Source organism: Aspergillus steynii (genome assembly GCF_002849105.1).
Source record: "Aspergillus steynii IBT 23096 chromosome Unknown P170scaffold_4, whole genome shotgun sequence".
Taxonomy (NCBI): domain Eukaryota; kingdom Fungi; phylum Ascomycota; class Eurotiomycetes; order Eurotiales; family Aspergillaceae; genus Aspergillus; species Aspergillus steynii.
The window spans coordinates 2,386,245-2,410,185 of NW_020194401.1; the positions used below are offsets into that span (position 1 = coordinate 2,386,245).

A 23,941-nucleotide genomic window follows, 5' to 3' on the forward strand; every position below is an offset into this window, starting at 1 on the left:
GTAGGACAAATTTTAAAGAATTTATTTTATTTATTAACCGACAAAGTCTGAGTTCTATGTAAATATGTGTAGTGTCTTCTTCTCTTTCTAAAGGGATGCCGAGGCCGGGTGTATGCAAATGCTAATGACATATGCGAGAGACAAGAAGAAAGAGAGACGCAGACAAAAACAGAAAACACAAGAACCGACAGCCTAAAAACCTTAGATGAAGGGTATCTAACTAATCTGCAAGGGTGGGAGAAAGATGAAGCACAAAATGCCGAAAGAGGGGGAAAAAAGAATATATGCAAAAGAAGATAGAGCCAGGGAGATAGAAATGCTCGCTAATGTACGCTGGGAGAGCAAGACGAAGAAGTTGAAAAAGATGAGAGCCGGTAGAGTGTAGCCGGATCAATGAGAAAAAAAAAAACTCCCTGTAAGTGCAAAAGATAACCATACCCATGCAGAATGTGCCAACGCTTTTGATATCTGCCTCGAATGGAAACCAAGAACCCCGAGACCAAAGGCAGAACGCCAATGCAAATAACAAGACCTAAAAAGATGGCAAACGAAACCAGAAAAAGGTAAATCGAAGAAGATGGACTAAAAGAGAAGTCAAGTCTTTGGTCACCGGTTTCCGAGACCGCGGAGTGCGACTCGCTTGCTAGAACCAGCTTTTCCAAGGTCACTGATACTTCTTGACTTGGGTAGAGATAAGGGTTTGGGTCCAGGCTGCTCTTGCTCTTGGGGCGGCAAGCCGTAGTTGAATGGTCGCAAGGACGAACTTCGTCGGGCCTGTCCAAGAACATCTTCCACCCAGGCTTCACTCTCTGGCGTCATGGAAACGTGTCTAGAGCGAGGCTTGGGCCCAGCGAGACCAAGCGGAATAGAGTGAGAGCTACCACCGACAGTGGTGGAAGGAGATGACCCGTGCCGGATCTCGCTCACACAAGACGTCGCGCCAAAAGAGGCGTTTGAGGACGCCGACAGTCGACGGCGGGAGGAGACTATGGACTTGGGAGAAACGGAGACGTTCAATGCCTCGCCAGCGCTGACTGCTCTGAAGTCGGTCATATCAGACACGTTCGAACCACGTCGTGTTTTGCGAACAGCCAACGACGATGACGGTCTATTGCTCATGACAGACCGTGGTCGAGATGGAGTGGTTCGTCCGTTGCCAGCTGGCGTTAATCGGCTCCCGGGCGGCGAGTAGCTCGGGGTAGATTCACGAGATGAAAGCCCCTGGACCTCAACGCGTGGCGTTTCGGATACGTGTCGACGTCCGTGGTGGATAGCATATTCTCTCAAATATTCAGCCAAATCAGCCCACCCGCCTCCGACTCGCACCATCACCCGCTCTCCGTGTTCACCGACTGAGCGAACAAAGAGTTTGGTTGGAGCAGATTTCCCGCCTCGATGCAAATGGTACAGCTTCACGGAGCTTTCCTCTGGAGCATGTGCATGAGAATACCTTCTGCGAGAAGGCGCCGGGGTTAAGGTCAAAGACGGAGTAGGCGTGCCACTGCGCGATGCTGTGGGGGATACAGAGCGAAACCGCTCTCTCGCTTTCATAGGCAGAGACGACATCACATCAACATCATCGGTTTCACGCTCCTCAGCTGACATGAGATGGATACGTGTTGGAAGGTTAGTAAGGATGGAACTGATTTTTTCATCCAAGTGATCCTTTGGTTTCCGTAATTGGCTGTTGGGAGTAGAAGAACGAGAACCTGGTTTTGAGTTCGAGGAGGCCTCAACCAGGGGCTTAGACTTGTAAGCTCCAATGCTTTCAAGACTCGGATGAGCAGTCAACTGCTTTCTCAGCCGAGTTGTGGTCTGATGAGGAGCAGGCTCTGTACCCAGAACTTTGTTATTCGAGCTTTTCGCGAAAGCTTTCTTGTTCTGTTCCCGGATCTTCGGGACCTTTCCCATCGGTGCAGCCGGCTCAGGCGTAGCACTTCCGTCACGAGAGTTTGCGGATGGCTGGCCAGAAACACGGGCTGCATTCTTTGTTGGCGTAGACCCTCTACCCTTGCGCGCGCGTCCTGGCGTTGCTTGCCGTTCATTTCTGGGAGCTGCACTGACAGGTGGACTCGCGGTTCTTGGGGTAGGAGCCGTACTGTCAACCTCGACGGGAGAGTCGTTCTCGAAGTCCAATTCCAGTCTCTCGTTGATAAACCGCTGCAAGGGGAGACTTAGGTTGCGATTGTGATTGACGGCCAAGCGGGGAGACGCCTTCGCGCTAGCCAACCGAAAGAGACGGTCTTCCCGCAGGGTGTGTTCGTTGTTGGAAGGCGCAGGACCGGGTGCGTGATAATGAGGCTGGAACTGGGGAGGGGTCTCGAGGAATCGCGGTGTTCCGTTGGACGAGCCAGTTCGTGGTTCACGAATCTCTGGACTAGAGATGAGAGACGGGTAGTCAGTCTCGGAGAAGGACCCGGCAGACACGTTAGATGGTCGTCGACCAGGAAGTTGTGCTTTGTTCTTGTCGAGGTCTAAGCGTCCGGGTCGAGTCTTTGAGAGTTTGATCGGGCTCTCCAGAGGTTGCTTGGGCGAGCGATCGTCGGGTTCATTTGTCGCGAGATCTTTGTCGTTTTCAGGCAGCGCAGAGGGCTCTGGAGACAATGGGATAGGGCTGGCAGATTGAGACAAAGCCAGTGGAGCACGTTTGACGACTACGGAATCAGGTGTCCGAGAGGAGCGCTGAGGAGTTGGGGCACAGGGTGATGTGATTTCGTCGCGTTCAATTGAGGGAATTGGTCGATCGAGAATATCGCTAGACTTTCCGGGTTCATTGTGATTGTCCAAGGTATCATTCTTGATCAACTCTGGCACTTGGTTTGGAGACGGCAGGTCATCAGCCTCGGGGCTTGGGTTCGGTAAGACGGTACTTTCATCCTTCTTTTGCATCTCCGAGCTGTCTGATGGTTTCTGGGGTCCAGAAAGTGGCGAGGGGTTTGAAGAACTCTCGCATGGAGGCAGTGACTGCTCTGCCCCGATAGTAAGACCGGAAGATTCCTTCAAGTCGGTGACATTCCGAGATGTTTCTTCGGCGCGTACGTCCTCAGAAGCCGGCAAAACGACCTTCTCTTCGTTCAGAGTTGGTGGCTCAGGAACACATGGATCTTCTTTCGGTAGTTCGGCATCGACAGGAGCTTCCTGGAGCTGCTTCTCCGCAGTAGGGGTTGGGGGACCGTTCTCGATGAATTCTTCGGTGGGCTCCTCCTGTTCAGTTGAAGGGTTGGCCACTTGAGCTTCCTGAAGCTGCTTTTCCGCGGTAGGAGTTGAGGGATCATTCTCGATGAGTTCTTCAGTAGGCTTCTCCACAGTAGGGGTTGGGAGATCATTCTCAATGAATTCTTCGGTAGGCTTCTCCTGTTCAATTGAAGGGTTGGCCACTTGAGCTTCCTGTGTTTGTGGGGCGCTCAATTCTGGGTCGATAGAGGCTTCTTCACGTACCAATGACTCCGCGTCATTAGAGTCAGAAGTGACCGGAAGGACTGCATCAATTTGAGACACGGAAGGAAACTGGTCGTCCTTGTTGGCTTTGGAGAATACGGATTCGAGAGGACTGCCGGGTTCCTCCTGGATGGTCTCCATCGGCAGGGACCGTCCAGTCGTACAGATCGGCTCGGGTTGGCTGAGGACAGGCTCCGCGTTGGAATCATCGGAAGGCGATGTCGCTGGTGCCTCTTCTTTCTTAGCGTTCAGTGTGCGCTGCCATTCGTTTGCGACGGTGCGTTGCTCGGCTTCCATAACCCAAGAACCAAACCCCGACTCGATGGCTTCCAGGTCGTCGATCCAGTCTTCAGGTAAGGAATCTTCGCGGCCCTCCAGCGCATCGAGCATGCGATCCATTCTCCGGCCGGCCGAAAGAACAGTGGCCTCCAGCTGGGCGCGCTTGGCATGGTAGTTGTTCCTGGAGTACAGGGCATCGGCTTCGGAAGGGACCTCGGGTGATTTGAGCAATGCCAGGGCGGCATCCAACTCCGAGCGGGCCAGGGACAGGCTCCGAAGCAGTCCGGAGACCTGGCGAAGTACTAATAATCGGACATCCCAGGTGGACAGAAGGCTGTTCAGGCGGGAGAGGAGCGGGAGGGCGCGGAGGATGGTGGCGGTGATGACCGCGGTGAAGTCGCTGAGTTGGTTGTAGCTGAGGGGCGGGGGCACGGACATCGTGCTATTCGATGACGAAGGCCGAGACCGCGATGGAATGTGGGCATTTAAAACGTGCTCCTTCAGCTCGTCGACGTCCAACCCATCCATGCCATCCCGGATCTCCTCGATGCGTTTTTCATGCTGGACCACGATGGCGGCGGGGAGGCTTCCATAATACTCCGGGTCGGACGGAGACGGGGGAACGAACCCCTTGCCCAGATGGACATCGGTCCGTTTGGGCCAATCCCACGTCTGGACTTCTTTATACCAGAGACTCAGGTTCTGCGCCGCGATCGCAGCGCGAATCCCGAGAGCTCGTTCCGCCTGGGATACCTGGGAGATACTTTTGGAGAGAATGTCGTGGGCGGCTCGTTCGTTCTTGGGGACGGCGTCGGTGGAGGAGAGGGCCTTCAAGGTGGATTCCGGGGACAAGTTTCGGAGTAAAGGATCGGTCGTTTGGTAGTTAGGAATGGCGCGTCGGTTGGGAGAGGGCGTGCGTGGGATGGGATGCGCCTGGGAATCCGTGGGCGTAAGGCGAACGGGCGGCCGAACGGGGCTGACGCGACTGGTGGCCATCTCGAACATGCGAACGGCCACCTTCCGGGAGAAAAGATAGGCTCACGGAGAGGACAACAGTAGGATCAATAGCGCGTTTTGCGAGACGGAGGTCGAGCAGCGGTATCAGACATGGGAAAGAGAGAGTACCGCTGGAAAGTAAGCATGCTGGGGACGCGAAGTCGCAAATGCACGGGCGAGGAGGGGGGCGATGCGTTGTCGATGGAGTCGAATGACGAGAGAGAAAGTACGCGACAACGAAGAGGGGAGATTTTTCAGGCGCAGAGAGAGCGAGAGAGCGAAATGCAGAGCAAGTTGGGTCCGAGGGAAGAAGAATAAAAAGGACGGACTGGACGAAGTGATGTAGCAAGAGGACGGCGAGGGAAGTGATAGATCACACCGTCAAACGAGAGGTTGGGCGGCTGCAGAGGGCCAAACGAGCGTGGGCCGATGTGGACGTAGCAAGTCAGTCGATAAGACGAGGCCAGCTCGAGCAGAACAGACGAGATGCAGGCGTGAGTTGGTGACGAGACAATCGTGATTGGAAGTAGGGAGACTCGCTCGGGCAGCGGAGGCGCGCGGTTGCCGGTGGAGCCGCCGCTCTAAAAGGGGCTTCTGCTATTCTTATACTCAGCATTAATTGTTCGGAGATACTCTGTCTCTCTCTCTCTCTTTGATGGAGTCGTCCATATTAATTCGCAATTTACTCCGTACCGCATGCTGCCCTTCTAGAAGCCCGCCGGTGATCTTCCCCCAGGCGCAGCTCGCAGGTCGCCATCTTCCGCTTTCATGCCTCTCATCTCGATTTCATAATTAATCAAGATGAGTCCGCCTGCAGGCCGTGCCAATCATGCAGTCGCGCCCATCAAAATCGCGAGATCTGTCAGCCCAAATTCCTCTGTGCGACATGCATGGTCCACTTTCTGGGTGGCAGGCAGCGCGACTGCTGTTTCACTTCCCCTGGTTTCCACCCGGCAATCCTCTTCGTTTTTATTTCAATTTCTTGTTCTCAAAGAGACCCGCTCCAGCCCCTGTCCAATGAGTCCGTCGCCATGTCACCTCGCCGCGACTAGACTCGGGTCTCCTCCACAGTCCGTTTGTCTGTGTAGCTCCGATGTCCAGTCCCCCTCTGCGTCCATTGAATTGCTCCGGTGCATTGATGAGTGCAATGTTGATCGATGATCGGCTCGACCCCTTGCAGGCTGACCAAAGTCACCGTTCACCTTCTCATGCGCGTACACAGCCACCAAGGAAGATCTTTGTGCTCCCCGTGGAGGGGGACCGCGTCTTTCCCGGACGATCCACCTTGTCTTTCCTTAGTTTCCTATCGATAGCCTGGGCTCTAGCTGGGCGAGCTCCATAATTAGTCTTCCATCACACCTGGAACGGGTTTGGCGTCGAGGTAACTATTGATTCCTCGGTCCTCATTCGGTCGAAGCGCTATGCCGGGCAGACGGGAAGTCCGCTAACGCTGTTATCCGTGAGGAGCTTGTGTAGGTGTTTTTATTTTTATTTTTTTTTTTTATTTTTTTTCCCTCCTCTCCTCCGGTGTTTTCCGGAATAAACAGGGCAACGAGGGATATAGGGTCTGAGCGTTCAAGCTGCCCTACCGCCAGCATCCCTCTTCGTCCTGTGCTTTCTACAGCGATCTCGACAGGGTCGATCTGAAACCTTCACAGGCCAGTGGTCGTAACACACGCTAAAGCAATCCCTCGCAAGGCGCAAGGGACCTGCTCTCCTTATATGAAAAATACTCTACCCGCGCATCACCGAGGGTGTTCGAGCCAAAAATAAGAGCAGGGCGAAGTTAACCGGGTTGTTTTGATCCCATCTGAAGCTTGTACTTCTGCTGAAAGCCAGGTGAGTTTTGTTTTGGGTCTATCGGGTTCTTTTTCCGCATGATGGTCAAGGCAATTCGCTATGAGAAACCTTGCTCCTGATGTTACTGCGTTCATATCCCGTACACCGAGCATTCCTCGGAAGCAGCCTCTGCAAAGGCTAGAAGCATCTTTTAGCCAGAAGGTCTCGAAAACACCGCCTGCGCGCCAACCGCGTCGCATCCCCTACCTACCTTCTCCCCGGGCAAACCAAATCCCTTGATTCGATTCCAACATAGGACAAGATCATGACGTTACTTGGTATAAACGAATAGGCTCATCGGCTCGCTAAGTGCCTTGTTTTCAAATCATGGTGGTTTGGCCATTAACGTCCATGCTTTATGCACGGAGGAATTAGTATTCCAAATCCCGAACTTTGGTATCTCAAACTCTGGGAGAAGGTCTCGTTAATATGAATGCAGAAAGCGAGGGCACAAACACATTTTTTGTTTTTCTACAAGACTAGAGTTTTTTCCTTACCTGGGTATTTCCCTCTGTTTTCGACAAATATATCAATTCGAGTAGATAGTAGCATTTTCGCTGGTCCAGACCGGTATCATGACTGAAGAAAAAAATGAATAAAAAACCGAAATGCTCTTCTATTGACGAAGGAACAGGAATCAAGCTTAGACACAATTTATACTGACATAGAAAGGCAATTGAACAGGAGACCTTGGGTTGGGGAGAGTGGAAGATGGCGAGTATACAATATTGCCCGATTAGTCCTAGACCCATCATGTGACGGCCACTTCAACGTTCCAATCAATTCAATTCCTCAATGGCAGCGACAATACAAACCCTACAGCATCCTTATGCCATATTTTGATAATATCCAATAGCTCACAAAGAATATGCGGTTTCGAACTCAACTGGTCAACATAGCCACCTTCTCCAGTAAGTCTCGTCATGCGTCGGACGACATCGTGTTTTCACGCGGCATACCGCGTCGCCGAACCAATGACGAAATGATATCATTCCTGTCATCTCCACGCTAACCTCGTGGAAAAGAATTAACCGCGTCGCTCTCATCTCTGGGGAAAGTATGCTGGATGCGGCTGGAGGATGGCGTCGTTCGATTCACCATCATTCCTGATCGGGGGACTCAAGTCTGGGCTCAGATGCCTGTGGTATGTTACTTTCATATACTTGTTTCTGATGCACACATACCCATTGCCTAGAACAAACCAGACCGATTGATCAGAGCTAACAAAATCCCCAAGGACTCCATCTTCGACCCCGAAACATACATCCTAGAATCCAACTCCGGCATCATCAACCTCGAAGTGCCCGTCGGGGCCCTTCATCGCGCCCTCCGCTCCGCCACCGCCGCCTCGTCCGCCCAGATCCGCCTCACCAAGAAAGGCAACATCCCCCTCCTCGCACTCACCATTCATGTCTCCTCCTGGACCAAAGGCACCAACGCCCTCGGGATCAGCGAGTCCGAGTCCGGCACCGCCCCCGCCGGGAACCCGTCAGGCCCGCGCGAGCGCGAGACGGTCGTCACGCAGGAAGTGCCGGTGAAGATGCTTCACCAGACGGCGGTGGACGGGCTGCACGAGCCGCGGTGCAGGGACCCGGACGTGAACATCATCCTGCCGAGCCTGGCGCAGCTGAAGAGCATCTCGGAGCGGTTTACGCGGCTGGCGACGGAGACGACGACGGGGGGAGCGAAAGCTTCGACGTCGGCCGCGGGGCTGACGAACGGGACGGGCGCGTCGTCGGCTAAACTGGAACTGTCGGCCAATATGCATGGCTCGTTGAGGTTGGCGATTGCTACGGATGCCTTGCGCATCTCGAGTGTCTGGACGGATCTGGTGAACCCTGCGCTGGATCCGAGTCAGTTGTCGCAGACGGAGATCGAGCAGTTGCCGAGTGAGAGGATGCGCGCGATCGCGGATGATGATGAGGCGGGGTGGGCGAAGGTGAGGATTGATGGGAAGGATTGGGGGCGCGTGTTGAGTGTTGGGAGGTTGAGTCCGAAGGTGGTTGCTTGTGAGTGTTCTCTTTTTTCTTTTCCTCCTCCCTATGGGATTCGTATCAGTGTACTGACCAGTGTTCGCGTGTTTCGCCCGGAAGGTTTCGTCCATGAAACGGCTTTGATTCTTTACGTATATCTCCCTGGGAGCTGGAATGGAGAAGATTCCTGTCTAACGGTAAGTCGATGCTGCTTGGCCATCATTCAAGACTTATAGCTGATGTCAATATGCCGCAGTACTATATCAACTCCTATGCCTCTTGATGTGGTTGGAAAGCTTTGGACCAAGATTACGATAATCTAATGAATCTACCACCATATTTGGTGGGTAATGATATGTAAATAGATCATGAAGATAGGCATAGCAATGATGATATTATTATAGTGATATTAAACCGTCCGCATATTTCAAACCATGCTTCGTGAAACAAATGAATCCACAAGAATCGTGTCCCAAATGAAAATCAAAGTGGTCAAGACAAAGGAAATAAACCAGCAACACAACGCAGAAGAAAAAAAGTATGTAATGCAAACATATAAAGTACATGAAGAAGAAAGTCAAGCAAGAACACCCGAAGAACGGCTGTGTTCCTTTAGGAGAACACGGTATGCAAGACTTTTCGCAAAGGCTTCAAGAATTCTATAACCAGGACCAAAAGTCCAGATGCGCTTCACTGTGTGCAAATGTTGGATGTTGAAAGGGATGTGCAATAAAGGGGAATCGTGAGACATTAGGCACTCAATCAAAGACCCGGATGAAAACGGTCCAAACACGCAGATATCATCAATCATCTTATTTGGCCATCACGTCGACATATCTGCCTTTCTTTTTGCCCTTGGCAGCGCCGCCCTTGCGCGCCTGCGGGGCTCCGAGGAGGTCATCGATGGAGCTGGCGTTGCTCAGCGAAGTAGCAGGACGAGGTGGCGGTGGCAAGCCCATGGCGCTGCCTGGTGGAGTGGGAACAGCGGCGCCAGTGGAGACTGATCGGGCGGTCGCCCCGAGTAACGGAGGTGGAACCCCGAGCAATGGAGGCGCCGGGCTGCCGGTGGATGACGGTGGAGGAGGAGCACCGGCGGAGGACGAAGGACGACTGTCGAGGCCAGGAGTGCCAGTCGGAGGTGGTGGTGCACTGCTGCCACTCGCAGTCCGGCTGGGGGGAGCCGGTCCTTTCGGCGGCGGCGGAGCGCCCCGAGTCACCGTACTGCTATTGGGATCCTTCTTGTTGACCCATTTCTTCAAGTCCTTGTCGTAATAGAATGAGTTCTCCTCGCCGAGCTTGGCGCGAATGGGTCCCGGGCCCTGTGCTTGGCCTCCGATGTTTTCATCCTTCTTGCCGCCGAACCACCCACCGAACCACGACTTCTTCGCGGGTGCAGGCTTTTGGGCTATAAAAGATGCGTTAGTACCAGGTCATAATCAATAGATCGTAAAGAAAACTCACCGTCGGCCTCGGCAGCCTTTCTGAAAGCTTCGTCCGCTTCCCGGTCCTTACGCTCCTTCTCGGCCTTCTGAACAGCTGCTGCACGGGCTCCAATGTCGTCATCCTCGTCATCATCCATGAAAGACTTCTTTTTCTGGATAGTGTGTTCGCCCTGAGCATCATCTGCAGGTTCGGGCATCAAGTGCGTGCTGTTGTCCAAAAACGGTGGCTCGTAACCACCACCCGCACTGGGTGGCATGTAGCCAGTCCCGCTGGGTTCGGGTTCCGAGGTTGGTGGCTGCGTGAGAGATGGACCGAACGGAAGGTTTCCGGTTGGCTGGTAAGGCGTAACATTCATCGGAGATCCCTGCATCGGTGCAGAGTAAGATTGGGAGACCGAATCCTCCTCGACAGGGGCCAGAGGCATGTGTGAAGTCTGTGGAGGCGTTCCCTGGTAGCCAGCGACAGGCGGTGAGTTATAAAATGGTCCTCCTTGGTACAGGTTGTTATCGACTGGCGTCGATGGCTCCTGGGAGCCACGTCGCCCCGCTGGGTACCCGTATGAGGAAGACCGCTGGGAGTCAAGCGAAGACCTCCCACGCAGCTGTTCCGGCGATGAATTGGGCGCATATGGATTGGCAGGTTGGTATCGCGATGGACCACTCGCTGGGACAGACGGTGCTGCAGAAGCATAGGGTCCATACAGGTCTGACATTGACGGTGACCGGCTAACGGTCGGCGTCCCGGCAAGTTTGGCGAAGGGTCCAACATCTGCATCTCCGGCCTTTCCAGAGCCTGTCGAGGCTGCGTCGCTGTCTTCGCCGGAGACGAAGCTGTTAAACTTGGCCCACATGGAGCCGGATACCTTCTCCATGCTCGGCTTGGATATCCATGAAGAGCCTCCCTCATGCGTTGTCTGTCTGAGACGGGCTGAAAGTTCATCCACCCCAAAGAATAAGTGCTGGTGGTGATAAGCGGAAGGCTTCGTGGTAGCCTTCAGTGCTGCCGCGATTCCATCGCAATACTGCTGAGCCTCAGTCTTAGAACCACGTTCTGCAAGAGACCAAGCATATATTAGTTTGTATGCCAGCAGATGGGGCATCGCAGCTGTGGGAGAGCCTGCAAGGACCGTGGTGGCATACTCATATGCCTCGGTGAGTAGGATAGAATCGTCATCGCGCAGAACATTAGAGGGGAGGTGTTGATGATCAGCCCCAAGCAGAACAACGCTCGTCTGCGGGTCATCAGCGCCGCCAAACACAGCGGCTCTTGAGAAGATAAAGCAGATGTGAGCAGCCTCTACACGGCCATAGGATAGCAGCAAACGACCCAGAGCCAACAATGCCTGGTGATCATCGGGGCTGCGGTTGCTGAGCACTAGGCCAAGAGTCTCTTTCCAACTGTTGAGGCCATCAAGAGCATTCTTGGAAGTACTTTGGCCTTCCACCTTGCTAACCATTTGCAGTCCAGCTCGGGCTGATGGCGGAACAAGTTCGTCGATGCTCTCTTCGATATTACCAGCGAATATCTCATAAAGTGCGGCAATAGGCTCAGTATTGCTGGTCGCAGATCTCACCTCCCGTCTCACAAACTCCTGAGCAACCTGCTTCCAAACAGATTTATCTAGTGTCGATGCTACTATCATGGCATGGCCCCACAACCGGTGGTCCACTGCAGTCCATACAGCCTTTTCTCGGTCACCCATCAAAAGACTGCTGCGAAGGCTCTCTAGTGATTGAGTGTCGATGGAATCGGGACGAGACGTCGCATCCATTGACTGTGGGTTACCGAATGTAGGGAAGCCGCCTCCGTAGTTCTGTTGCTCACTCTCGGCGTTTTGCAAATGCGGGAAGATGACATTGCGTAAGGACTTTTGGGTATCCGCTGAGCCTTCCAAGTTTCCGTCATGTTCGACCAGAACCTTGACAATCTTCCACAGCAATATCTTTTCATCATGGCGTTTGTGGGAGTCCGGGTGTAGTTGTGCTGCTTCCGAGATTCCTTCATTCTCAAATGCCACCACTTTGCTAGAGAGCCAAGCGAGCAGGTCCTTCTTCTTGGACTTGGTTTTCAAAGGACCTGGGTGTTGCACGATGCTTTCCGGAACAGGGACCCATTCATTGAATTGGTGGATTTGAACCTCGCCCGGGCTGGATTTAATTTTCGGGGCCACTTGTCCAGCAGTATACCTGGGTATATGCTTTGGAAAACAGGTGGTTATGGAACCACCGAACCCAAATTTGACTATAGGAGCACCCCTCCATCGTTCGAGGGGGTCGAGCTGCTGGCCGTCTTCGGGGGGAATAAATTCGAGCGGTTGAGAAGAAACGCGATTGTGGACAGAGACCTGCGAAGGTGCGTAAGGACTAGCAGTCTTTGTCGGAGATCCGGAGCCGTGCACGGAGGCGGGACGCTGTAGAGGATCAATTGACGGAACAGACAATCTAGGGCCACCCAATTGCTGACCAGGAGACTGGGTCTGCGATCGGCGAGGGGGCGCATATGGGGAATCACCGGCCGGCGGTGCGGAAGAAGATAAGCTACTGACTGGGGGCGCTGGTCCCTTCAAGCCATCATTGGTATACTCAGGCGGAGCATAAGGATTCCTCGGCGGCGAGACGGGTTGATAAATTGACGGGATGCGCTCAGGACTGGCAATTTTGATGGGACTTGAAGTCACAGCGTCATGGGGCTGAGGAGGATGTACGGGAAGGGTGCCCTCCTGCTCTTGTGACGGTGGCTGCACCTCTTCGGGGAAAGCATAACTAGCTTCTGACTCCATGAAAGGTTGCCTTGCCGGGCCCTCCCTGGGCTGGTACGAAACCTTCTCGTGGTAAGCTAGAGGGCTTGATGTGCGTGGTTGGAATGGAAGGGTAATTGAGGGCTCCGGCCCACTCGAAGGCTGCGAGGCATAGCGGTTCTTAGGGGGAGGAGGGGCAGTCGATTGAGGCGGCGCAGGCGAATATCTAGGCGACGGAGCGGGCCTAGCACCAGCATTCAGCGTAGGAGGCTTAGGCGAGTATCTCGACGCAGCGCTAGGGGCGCCCTGTGTACTTGGAGGGGCAGGAGCCAACATATTCGCATATGGCTCAACTCGTTCTGGTGATTGCAACTGATGCTGAGTGTCGACTATGCCAGGCTGTTGCAAGGCAGCAGAAAGGTTGCCATACTGATTTGCCTGCGGAGGGGGCATATGTGCAGGTGGAGCAGCCGCTGCGTTGACCTCAGGGGTATAGCGTCCTGCGGTCGGAGGTCGTGAGCGTGGCATCGGAGGTGGCAAAGGAAGTTCTTCATAGAAGTTCTTGGGCGGTGCGGCCGTTACACTAGGCGATGTCCCAAGTGAAGGAGTCGGTAGAGCGGATGAGGGAGGCGGCATTGGCATACTACTGCTCCGGGCAGGTGGCGGTGCGTTACTCCCCGGGACAACGACAGGTTTATAGCTGGCAGCAGGCCTACGAGGCCGAGCGAGATCGTCGGGAAGATCGTAGGGAGACTTGTATCCCTCCTTCGAACGTTCCGCAAAGCTTGGTGCTTTGACTTCTGGCGAACTTGACTGAGGTTGGTGTGCAAAGTAGTTCGACGGAGCTCTACCTACTGGGGGTGGTGGAATCCCTTGGAGCAGGTCTGATGTGGATGGTTGATGTGGCGTGTAGGAGGCAGGCTGTACACTAGGAGCAGTGGGTTGGTGTGGAGGCGCAAAGGGGGACCCAAAGCCTGCCGGAGCAGCATCCGGGACAACTCCATTCATGCCTTGATGGTTGGCGCTGGGGACGGCAGCTGGCTTCTCATCCACTTCATCCCCCAAAAGCAGATCATCGTCATCGTCCAATTCTGCTTGCCATCGAGCAGCCAAGTCGTCTTCGGGGGCTTTTTCTGTCTCCACTGGGTCGTCCGACAGTTCAGCCTGCCAGCGAGCGGCCAAATCATCATCAGACGATACGCTTTTGGCTTGGTCCTCTGGTACAGCGTGGTTCTCCGAGGCAGCGGCCGCCAGAATATTGTTGAACTCTTGAGCGGTTGGTGACGTGTCGCTGGCCGGGGAATACGGCGGGACATCCAGAGAGTCGAGTACTTGAGTGGTGCTCTTCCGAGTAATGTGCAACGATTGGGGTTGTTCTTCGACGGGTTCCGACTTCTGAACCTCATTAAAAAACGCGCCCTCCTCCTGGTCCTCGTCGTCGCCGGCAAAGATACTGTCGATTTGACTTTGTTGCTTTACCGGTTCTTCAACCGGAGATTGCACAGCCGAAGGTGGTACCGAGTCGTCCAGGAGCGGAACACCCTCTTCAAATCTCGACTCGGTTTCTGGCGGTATGTAAATCGGTTTGGTTTGCGTCTTGAGCTGATCGAAGAAGTCATCCCCGGCGTCATCATTTGAAGGATTCTCCCAGAAGCCACGATCTTCGCTGTCAAGATCTCCGTTCGTATTTTGGGGGAATTCCTGGTTTTCGGGCTCATTGGGCCACGGCGAGCTGTTATCATCCGCGAAGGGATTCGGGTTCTGATCGGCCGTCTGGAAGGGTTCTTCGGCTGGTTGGGGGAAAGCAGCCTGCACATCTTCAACTTCGGGTTGCGGCTCATTCACGCCATCTAGTTGAGGGACGGATTCCTCCTCGGCGATTTGGGCCGGTTCACCGTCATTGAATTGCGCCGCCCACTCATCACCATTGTTCTCCAGTGATTCGTCCAGATTCGAGTTTTCAAATACCGGCGGGAAATTGTTGGAGTCAGTCGTATCCGGGATAATCGTGTCTGGCAGATCTATCGATGGATCGAGCTCGGATACCGTGGGTTCGACGAGAGTCTCGACTATCTCGGGGGCGACAGGCGCGTCGGGAGTAACTTCTGTTGTCGGGTCCTTCGGGGTGACCTCCGCGTTGTGAGATGTCGCAGCCAGATCATTGTTATCGTCCGGTCGGAGGGCCGGATTCCACGCGACCGATTCACCGTTGTGTGCCATGGTTGAATATTATTAGATCTTCATGGGTGGGCAGGAGATTAGCATAAACAAAAAATGGAATCGGACACGTTTCGGGAGATGCTCACCCTGCGGACCGATGCGACTGGCAAGGGCGGGATGGATTAGTGAGACATGGAAGGGAAATAAATTAATTATATAGAAGCGTCCCGACAAAAGAAAAACATCACAGGAATGGAAGGGCGATTAAAGGATCATGACAGCATATGCAAAGACTCGGAGCGACGAGAGCAGAAGAGCAGAAGAGCAGAGAAAAAGCACCAACACTAGTGGCGGCGAAGGACAGAGTCGAGATGAGATGATGACGGGCCAAGGAAAGCCTCGCCCGTGAGCTGAACTTCTCCGGACTTTTCCTGCTTTGGAACGCGCCCGTCATGTGGGCGGGCCGGCGTTTCTCCGGCGGAAGTGCCACCTATTCCGTTTGGCGGTCACGTGGGACTCGTATTTACGTATATTATTCTTATAATTTATTCTATATTTATTTATAATTTATTTATAATTTATCTATAATTTATGCTATAATATGTTATACTGTATTATAACAGTAGTACCTCTAGAAAGTCCTGGAAGAATCATTCTTGTCTCTCCAGAATACTCCGGCGTATATCCCCCGTAGTTCGTCCGTAATCTCCCTCCGGCCGCCTGACGACATGGCCGTTTCACTTCGGCTTGGGAGGCGCCACAGCCACGTCTTTCTGCTCATCATGTGATCGGCTGCTCCTCCGCCCATCCCATCTAGGCCGCCATCTTCTGCCAATTGCTGCGTCTTTCTCAGTAGCCAGTCTCGCCTGCGTTTCGACGGATTATTTCACCACCCTCTTTAGGCATTTGCCTCTCTCGATATCCCCGGCGCCCGATCTCCGAGTTCAATCCCGCGCGTATTCGGACCTACCACGACCACCCCCCTCGGACCTGCGGCAAACAACAATGATCTGGCGGAGATCTTCTAGATGCAGCTTACCGTGAAATGAGAACCGATTCTTGATTCAGGAGCATAACGGTCGCTTCGCTTTTTTGGGGGGAGCCTATTCCGAACACCTGAATCGCCTTCACCATGCCTTCATCGCCTGACTATGTACATGCGCACGACCAGTCCAGTATTCTTGGGGACTCGGGTTCAGACGACGACCTTGATTTGGAGGAACTCGATCCCGGTACGGCATCTCCTCATGGATCGCCTCGGATGTCCCGAGACGGGCTGGGTAGACAACGAAGCCATGGCCCAGGGATAGCGCTGAGGAACCTTCGCATGGGGGTCGGAAACCGAATATGGAGACAACCCTCTGGAAGCCAGAGAAGATCGGAAGATAGGGAAGGTCTTCTGGACCATCGCGACGATAATGGACTTCGAACGTCACACGCCAGTTCTCGCCAATTCATGGATGACGATGCGCCGTTGCTGAACGAACGCAGGCGGAGCTCTGCTCGATCCTTTGGAGACGTTGAGCGGGAATCGCAGAGCGGAAGCCGGTTACGCTTCCCAGGCATCAAGGCGGCTAGTATGTTGTTCGGCGCGGCAGCTCGAACGACAGCCGGTGGTGATGCCTCGCAACCGAAGCCCCCGCGTGATGTCCTTGTTGGCCAGGCGCAACGGTCGAAATACCCCCCGAATATTGTTTCCAACGCCAAATACACACCCTGGAGTTTCCTTCCGCGTACACTCTATAACGAATTTTCCTTTTTCTTCAACATTTACTTTCTCCTTGTCGCTCTTTCGCAGATAATACCCGTGCTCCGGATTGGTTACATGTCGTCCTACATCGCACCACTTGCCTTCGTCGTCTGTATTTCGCTCGGAAAGGAAGCCTTGGATGATATCGGCCGACGGAGAAGAGATGCCGAAGCAAATGCTGAGACTTTCTCTGTGCTCGCTTTCGACAAGCCGCTCGGCGCAAGAGCGGTTTCTTCCACTGGCAATGACCATTCTAACGCCGGAAATGTCATGGAAATGACCAAACGATCCCGGGATCTGAAAGTCGGCGATGTGCTGAAAATTCGCAAAAATCAGCGTTTGCCGGCCGATGTCGTGATCTTGAAAAGCGTTTCCAATGACTCCGGCAATTCCCATCAAGCCTCCACCCCCAGAGTATCTACGGATCTCATCCAGTCAGATGAAGGGCCGTCATCACCCTCTGCAAGCCATGAAAACCCCGACCCGCGCTCCCACGCAGATGACGGGAATTTCTCTCCTGGCAGCGATACTTTCATACGAACGGACCAACTCGACGGTGAAACCGATTGGAAACTGCGCCTGCCCTCAATTCTATCTCAAAATCTATCATTCAATGATCTTCCGAGGCTTAAGGTGACCGCGAGCGCCCCGGACAAGCAAGTCAACGACTTCGTCGGCACCCTTGAATTGGGACCTCCGTCCGGGTTCTATGACCCTCACATGGATAAGGCAGACAATGGAGGGGACTATGAGAACGAGGATCCGGGGGCCAACTCTGCTCCTCTTACAATCGACAACACCGCATGGGCCAACACCGTCCTCGCATCAAACACAATCACCTACGCCGTCATCATTTATACTGGCTCGCAGACGCGAGCCGCCCTTTCAACATCTCCATCTCGCTCTAAAGTAGGACTGTTGGAGTACGAAATAAACAACCTTACTAAAATTCTGTGTATCCTCACTCTTGCTCTGTCTATCGTTCTGGTTGCTTTGGAAGGATTCCAACCGACCAACGACAAGGAGTGGTACATTGCCATCATGATATATCTTATCCTGTTTTCCACAATCATTCCCATGAGTTTGCGAGTGAACCTGGACATGGCAAAATCGGTATACGGTCGCTTCATCGAACGAGATCAAGATATCCCCGATACGGTGGTGAGAACAAGTACGATACCCGAGGATCTTGGTCGAATCGAGTACTTGCTCTCCGACAAAACGGGGACCTTGACCCAAAATGGTATGTCTAGTCTTTTGATTACGCCGGTCATGTTTCAGTATAGCTAATCCAAGCAGAAATGGAGCTGAAAAAGATACATGTCGGGACGGTCTCATACGCGAACGATGCTATGGAAGAAGTCGCCTCGTATGTCAAGCAAAGCTTTGCTGGTCCCTCTTTGACCACCGCTTCGGCTGTCTTCGGCGCTCAGGCTGGAGCTGCGGCCGCAGCGCCCCGTACGAGGAGGGAGATTGGCTCGCGTGTCAGAGACATCGTTCTAGCTCTCGCCCTCTGCCATAACGTCACACCAACCATGGACGAAGAAGATGGTGTGAAAGTCACAAGCTACCAGGCTTCGTCGCCAGATGAAATTGCCATTGTTAGGTACACCGAGGAAGTTGGACTCAAACTAGCATATCGTGACCGACAATCAATTGTCCTCGAATCGACTCACACGGGAAATGTTGTTGTGCGCGTCCGCATCCTTGATATCTTCCCTTTCACATCAGACAGCAAGCGGATGGGGATTATCGTACAGTTTGAAACAGAGGGCGGAGTACTAGAATCGCCCCAGCAGGACAGTGAGATTTGGTTTTATCAGAAGGGTGCGGATACCGTCATGTCGACTATCGTTGCCGCAAACGACTGGCTCGACGAAGAAACCGCTAACATGGCTCGAGAGGGGCTGCGAACCCTTGTGGTTGGGCGAAAACGACTATCTTCGCTGCAGTATCAGGAGTTCAGTGGGAAATACAAGCAAGCCTCGTTGGCTCTCCAAGGACGAGATGCTGGGATGGCCAAGGTGATTGGCGAGTATCTCGAACGTGATTTGGAGCTCCTGGGAGTCACTGGTGTTGAAGATCGTCTCCAAAGGGATGTCAAGCCTTCTTTGGAGCTCCTTCGCAACGCCGGGGTTAAGATCTGGATGTTGACAGGAGACAAAGTGGAAACGGCGCGATGTGTGGCGATCTCTGCCAAGTTGGTGGCCCGAGGTCAATACATCCACACCGTCGCCAAAGTGAAGGATAAGTCGACAGCGCAGGAAACGCTGGACTTCTTGCGCAACAAGACTGACTGCTGTCTTCTCATCGATGGCGAGTCGCTTGCTCTCATGCTCAGCCAATTCCGGTCCGCGTTCATCTCTGTTGCCGTGCTTCTCCCGGCCGTTGTTGCCTGCCGGTGCTCTCCCACCCAGAAGGCTGAAGTTGCCGATCTGATCCGCCATCACACCAAGAAGCGAGTCTGCTGCATCGGAGATGGTGGAAACGACGTGTCCATGATTCAAGCCGCCGACGTCGGGATCGGTATTGTTGGTAAAGAAGGTCGTCAGGCCTCGCTGGCGGCCGATTTCAGTATCACGCAGTTCCATCATCTCACCAAACTCCTCGTCTGGCATGGCCGTAACTCGTACAAGCGGTCTGCCAAGTTAGCCCAGTTCATCATGCACCGCGGTCTTGTCATCAGCGCCTGTCAAACCATGTACAGCATTGCCAGCCACTTCGACCCCAAGGGTCTCTTCATCAACTGGCTCATGGTCGGCTATGCCACCGTGTACACCAACGCCCCGGTCTTCTCCCTCGTTTTCGACCGCGACGTCGACGAACATATGGCCAACCTCTACCCCGAATTGTACAAAGAACTCAAGACCGGCCGCAGTCTCAGCTACCGCTCGTTCTTCACCTGGGTCCTCGTCTCCGTATACCAAGGCGCCGTCATCCAAGGTCTCTCCCAGATCCTCCTCGACACCATCTCCGGCCCGCGACTCATCAGCGTATCATTCACCGCGCTCGTCATCAACGAGCTTCTGATGGTCGCCATCGCCATCACCACCTGGCACCCGGTCATGATCTTCTGTCTCCTGGGCACTGCTCTCCTTTACGCCGCCAGCGTCCCCTTCCTCGGCAGCTACTTCGATCTCGAGTATGTCATCACTGTGGACTGGGTCTGGCGCGTGTGCGCCGTGTGCGCCGTGGCCGTCATTCCCGTCTGGGCCGGGAAACTGATCAAGCGATCCTGGAGTCCTCCCAGTTATCGGAAAGTCCGCGGTTAACAAAATTAGAAAATTATCTTACTCTTGTCGTTTTTATTATGAGATTGATTGATTCATTTGGCCATGAAGTGGGGTGGGTGTTTGGATCGGAGCGAATGATTCCCCTTTCTTTTCTTTTCTTTTTTTCTTCTATCATCATTGCTACCATTAACTACCCTTTCCTTTATCTTTCTTTCTTTCTTTATACCTCTTCTCTTCATTTCTATCTTCCCACTGTTAACCACCATCTGTGTCTGTACTATGGTTAAATCATCCAGCCAACGTCTTTTTCTTTTTCTCACCTTTTTTATTCTTGTCGTTGAGCATTGTTTTCTTGCTTTGGTATATAGACTATTTACTTACCTACTACTGTCCAACTGTTGAAATATTACCCTGTATTTGATCATGGCTTTGGTGGGCTTCTTTTGAAGATTCTCTCGGGAGATTAGATTAGACATGTACCTAGGTTCTTCTACTAATTAAACCTGGACATGGGATGACAGAAAGAGATAGGCTTTTAGGAAAGGAGACTCATTATAATATATAGTAAAACAGATCATAGATGATTATTGTGAGCAATTAAGAAAACTATGTGTGAATATGTAATTAATTGATTTTCTCTCCCCCAACCTCCATACGTACGTCACATAATGCATGTAGATCGTGAATATCATGAAAGGTCTCGCCCATTACTCAACGTTCCACCTCTTGTCCGTTGGCGTTGGAAATCAAGGATCAACCGGGTTACAGCAACGAGCACGAGCAAATAATCCAACGGTATGGTTTACAGAAGAAAGCAAATCAGCCCTAAGCACCGGGGGTGAAGACCTTCTTGAATCGGAAACGGCACAGGTCGTGAACGACCTCGGCCGTGCTCTTGAGGTTCTCGCGCACGATGGAGGACGTCGGGCGCGAGAAAAGCTCGTCGATTTCCTCGAGGGACTTGTTCTTCGTCTCGGGCATGAAAATGATCTGGTAGAACCAGCCGATGGCGGCGATGCCACCGTAGAAGCCCAGGGTGAGACCGATGCGGGTCATGGAGTTCATCATAGCAGTGAAGTTGTAGGTGACGATGAACGAGCAGAGGAAGAGGTTGGCGTCGGCAGTGGTCATGCCGTAGGATCGCAGATACGTGGGGAAGACTTCGGCGGGAACAACCCAGGTCAGACAGGCGTAGGAGCCGAAGAAGCCCATGTAGAGGATGATGCCGGTCAGATAGACACCCTCGGCGGCAGCGGGATGCTGCTCGTAGTTGATAGTGTAGCCGACACCGACGAGGACCAGACCGATGAAGAAGCCCGGTAGCATGGCGTTGGCCCAGTAGCGACGGCCGAACTTCTCCATGTACATGACGGCGGGGATGGTACCGATGAGCAGGGAGCCACCGCCAACGAGGGACATGAAAACACTGGTGCGTTCGTCGAAACCGATCTTGGTCATGAGAACTCCCATGTAGTACATGACGGCGTTGACACCGGTGAACTGGCCCAGGAAGACCATGGCGTTGGCGTAGACCATGGCACGGCGGGCACGAGGGTTGGTGAAGAAATCCATCCAGGCATATTTCTTCGTGTTCTGCTGCTCCTCGCGCTCGGACGTGACGGCCTGCCGCATGCCCAAGAATTCGTCCTTGGCTTCGAGCGTCTCGAAGCCACGAATTCGCTTCCACACACCGTACGCTTCCACCGGTTTGCCCTTGTGCATAAGGAAACGCGGACTTTCGGGCAGGAACAGCATTCCCACAAGAAGGATGGTCGAGAAGACCAACGAGGAACCGAGGATGTACCGCCAGTTACCCTTAACATCGACAAAGATTGCGGCTACTGCATAGCCCAAAACCTCTCCCAAAGCGATGTTCAGCTGGTACAAGGAGACGAGGTTACCACGGATCCGTCCAGGAACTGCACAGAGGAAACACGTTAGCGACCCAGGTATTCCCTTGAGATGGAAGGAAGTCTTGTTACATACCACACTCGGCAACATAGACGGGGACGGTGCCGCCCTCAAGACCGACGCCCATTCCCAGGATAAACCGACCGGCAAACATCAGACCAAAGTTGATGGCACCCGCCTCCAGGGCGGCACCGATGGTGTACAGGATACAAGAGACGATGATGGCCATGCGACGACCCAGGTACTCGTTGGCAGGCGACAGGATGAGAGCACCGCCGACGGCACCCAGAGGCATACCGGCATTGACTAGACTGCTCTGGCTAGCGGACATGTGCAGGTCATCGGGCATGAAGAGATTGGCACCACTGATCAGGGACTGATCCAGACCCGAGAGCAGACCACCCATCGAGGCAAAAGCGACGAGGATATAGGTGAAGAAGGCCGGGTTGGACAACGTCATCTGGAAGCGAGACTGCTTCAACTCACGCAGCTGTTCCTCCAACTGCTGGAGTTCCGCGTCCATGGCGGCTTCGTTGTATTCGGCAGATGCCTTGGGATCCTTGGAGACGTCGTCCATCTCCAGGGCCGCAGGCTCCTTGTGATCATCATGGGATGCCTCGACATCCTTGAGGGAGCCCATGATGGATCTCTTGAGAGGATTCTGGTGGGAATGAAGAGAAAGCCCTCAATAATAGGCCGGGATGTCAACCGGCTAGGAGGGACACAGTCACGACGAGAAGGGAGTACAGAAGAGAAGATCGGAGAGAAAACGAAAAAAAAAAAGAAAAAAGAAAAATGGGGAAGAAGAAAAAAAGGGAGAAAAGGCAGGATTTAAAAGCCCGCGACTCAAGGCGGGGGTGGTAGAAGGAAAACATTGTGCAACGCAGACGTCAGGACGTCAATTATTCGCTCAAACAAGCCAACAAGACGACAGGGTCATCCGTGGGGGAGAACGAGAGGAAAAAATGCAAGCGCAGCAAGGAGGGCTTAGTTGCGATGCCGATCTCCACACCAACTCCGTGTTTTCTTCCCCGTGGAGAAAAATCCCCGTCGGCAACGGGACGAAACACTCACGAGGTGCATCGGCCTTGGACCATTCTGGCAAGCAAACCACGTTCGACACACGCCGATTCCGGGACAATTTCGGCGAGTCTCCGGCGATTTTGGGCCTTCCAAGGATCGAGACCGAGAGCCGAGACGCTCATTCGCTGCGTCGCGCGTTAAGACGGCGCCCAGAAGGCTTAGGCTCCACTGACGGCGTGGGATGCTTTGCGATTCCTTCGAAACAACTTGCGATGTTTGGGGACTAGCGAATTTGATAGGATAATGGATTGGCGTGGTCGACCAGTAGAACAGGCACTTGACTCTTAGTCTTCTCTCTCCCTCCTCTCTCCACAACTCCGCACTCCACATTTTTCCCTCTCCTCCCTTGGCGTCCGCGATTTCTGACTTCGTTTCCCTTTTACCCTCGCATTCTCCCGGGAGGCATCCCGACCGGTTTTCGTGCACTAGGATCCGCTCCCCCTCCGTAGTACGGTGAATTGGGCCGACTATTCGGATTCTGACCGGGGCTAGGAGACCGGCCCCCATGCAACCTGGCCCGTAGTCGTTCCTGCGCCGATGCTGCCCGTTCCAAGGGCTGCGCTCCCGACATCGACTGGTAGGACCCGGCTCGCTGACTAGGGAGAGGTCGGGCCCCGGACGGGTGCAGCATCGGCGGCGTGGGAGACTGGCTCGGCGCCGTCGCCAGGGACCCGGAAGGTGCGCTATTTGCCGTAGCCAGAGGGGGCCCGCTCACACCACCTCGTCCTCGTCGGAGACTTGCTGTCTGGGGTGCCGGGGGTTGTGCTGCACCCGAGTCTCCCCACAGATCACCTAGTCCTCCACCGCTACTGCGTCCATAGGTCGAGGCTGCCGGGGCGCCCGCGCCAGGCTGGATCTGAGTCGTCGCAATGACGCGGGCCGGTGACGGCGTCGGCGCCTTTGGATCGGGGGGTAACCAGGACGGGTATGGCCGACCCTTTTCGGTGTAATAGGCCCGGAGAACGTTCGAGATGTGCGAGCAGTCCTCGTGATCGGGATCGTCGGCCTCGTCGCCCAGAGTGATGGCGCGTCGGAAGGAGTTTAGCCGCGTGCCCAGATTGGACAGAGCCGAAGACGACGTCAGAGAGGAGAACATGTT

General features: G+C 53.8%; 6 protein-coding genes across 6 annotated transcripts; 2 read left to right on the forward strand and 4 right to left on the reverse strand.

The window, feature by feature from the left end:
• Positions 1-606: 606 nt before the first annotated feature.
• Positions 607-4,713, reverse strand: P170DRAFT_358198 (GAS2 domain protein; the record flags this gene model as incomplete). The annotated part of the gene is made up of 2 exons (XM_024844268.1): positions 607-3,150; positions 3,307-4,713. 2 exons carry the CDS (start codon positions 4,711-4,713, stop codon positions 607-609), a joined length of 3,951 nt encoding a protein of 1,316 aa, XP_024704700.1.
• A 2,664-nt stretch (positions 4,714-7,377) lies between these two features.
• Positions 7,378-8,925, forward strand: P170DRAFT_456040 (checkpoint protein HUS1 family protein). The gene is made up of 5 exons (XM_024851591.1): positions 7,378-7,463; positions 7,578-7,696; positions 7,790-8,561; positions 8,646-8,722; positions 8,782-8,925. Exons 1-5 carry the CDS (start codon positions 7,421-7,423, stop codon positions 8,806-8,808), a joined length of 1,038 nt encoding a protein of 345 aa, XP_024704701.1. The 5' UTR covers positions 7,378-7,420; the 3' UTR covers positions 8,809-8,925.
• On the reverse strand, positions 8,905-15,223 carry sec16 (COPII coat assembly protein SEC16). The gene is made up of 3 exons (XM_024849266.1): positions 15,012-15,223; positions 9,987-14,943; positions 8,905-9,930 (listed from the first exon to the last, which is right to left on the reverse strand). The coding sequence occupies exons 2-3, from the start codon at positions 14,923-14,925 to the stop codon at positions 9,338-9,340; spliced, it is 5,532 nt and encodes a 1,843-aa protein (XP_024704702.1). The 5' UTR covers positions 14,926-14,943; positions 15,012-15,223; the 3' UTR covers positions 8,905-9,337.
• Positions 15,224-15,695: 472 nt separating this feature from the next.
• On the forward strand, positions 15,696-20,379 carry P170DRAFT_384232 (aminophospholipid-translocating P4-type ATPase NEO1). Its single transcript, XM_024845672.1, has 2 exons — positions 15,696-17,858; positions 17,915-20,379. Exons 1-2 carry the CDS (start codon positions 15,998-16,000, stop codon positions 19,885-19,887), a joined length of 3,834 nt encoding a protein of 1,277 aa, XP_024704703.1. The 5' UTR covers positions 15,696-15,997; the 3' UTR covers positions 19,888-20,379.
• A 110-nt stretch (positions 20,380-20,489) lies between these two features.
• P170DRAFT_456043 (putative MFS sugar transporter) lies at positions 20,490-22,738 on the reverse strand. Its single transcript, XM_024851592.1, has 2 exons — positions 21,835-22,738; positions 20,490-21,767 (listed from the first exon to the last, which is right to left on the reverse strand). The coding sequence occupies exons 1-2, from the start codon at positions 22,397-22,399 to the stop codon at positions 20,674-20,676; spliced, it is 1,659 nt and encodes a 552-aa protein (XP_024704704.1). The 5' UTR covers positions 22,400-22,738; the 3' UTR covers positions 20,490-20,673.
• A 483-nt stretch (positions 22,739-23,221) lies between these two features.
• Positions 23,222-23,938, reverse strand: P170DRAFT_475700 (uncharacterized protein; the record flags this gene model as incomplete). The annotated part of the gene is made up of 1 exon (XM_024853285.1): positions 23,222-23,938. The coding sequence occupies one exon, from the start codon at positions 23,936-23,938 to the stop codon at positions 23,222-23,224; it is 717 nt and encodes a 238-aa protein (XP_024704705.1).
• Between the last annotated feature and the right edge of the window lie 3 nt (positions 23,939-23,941).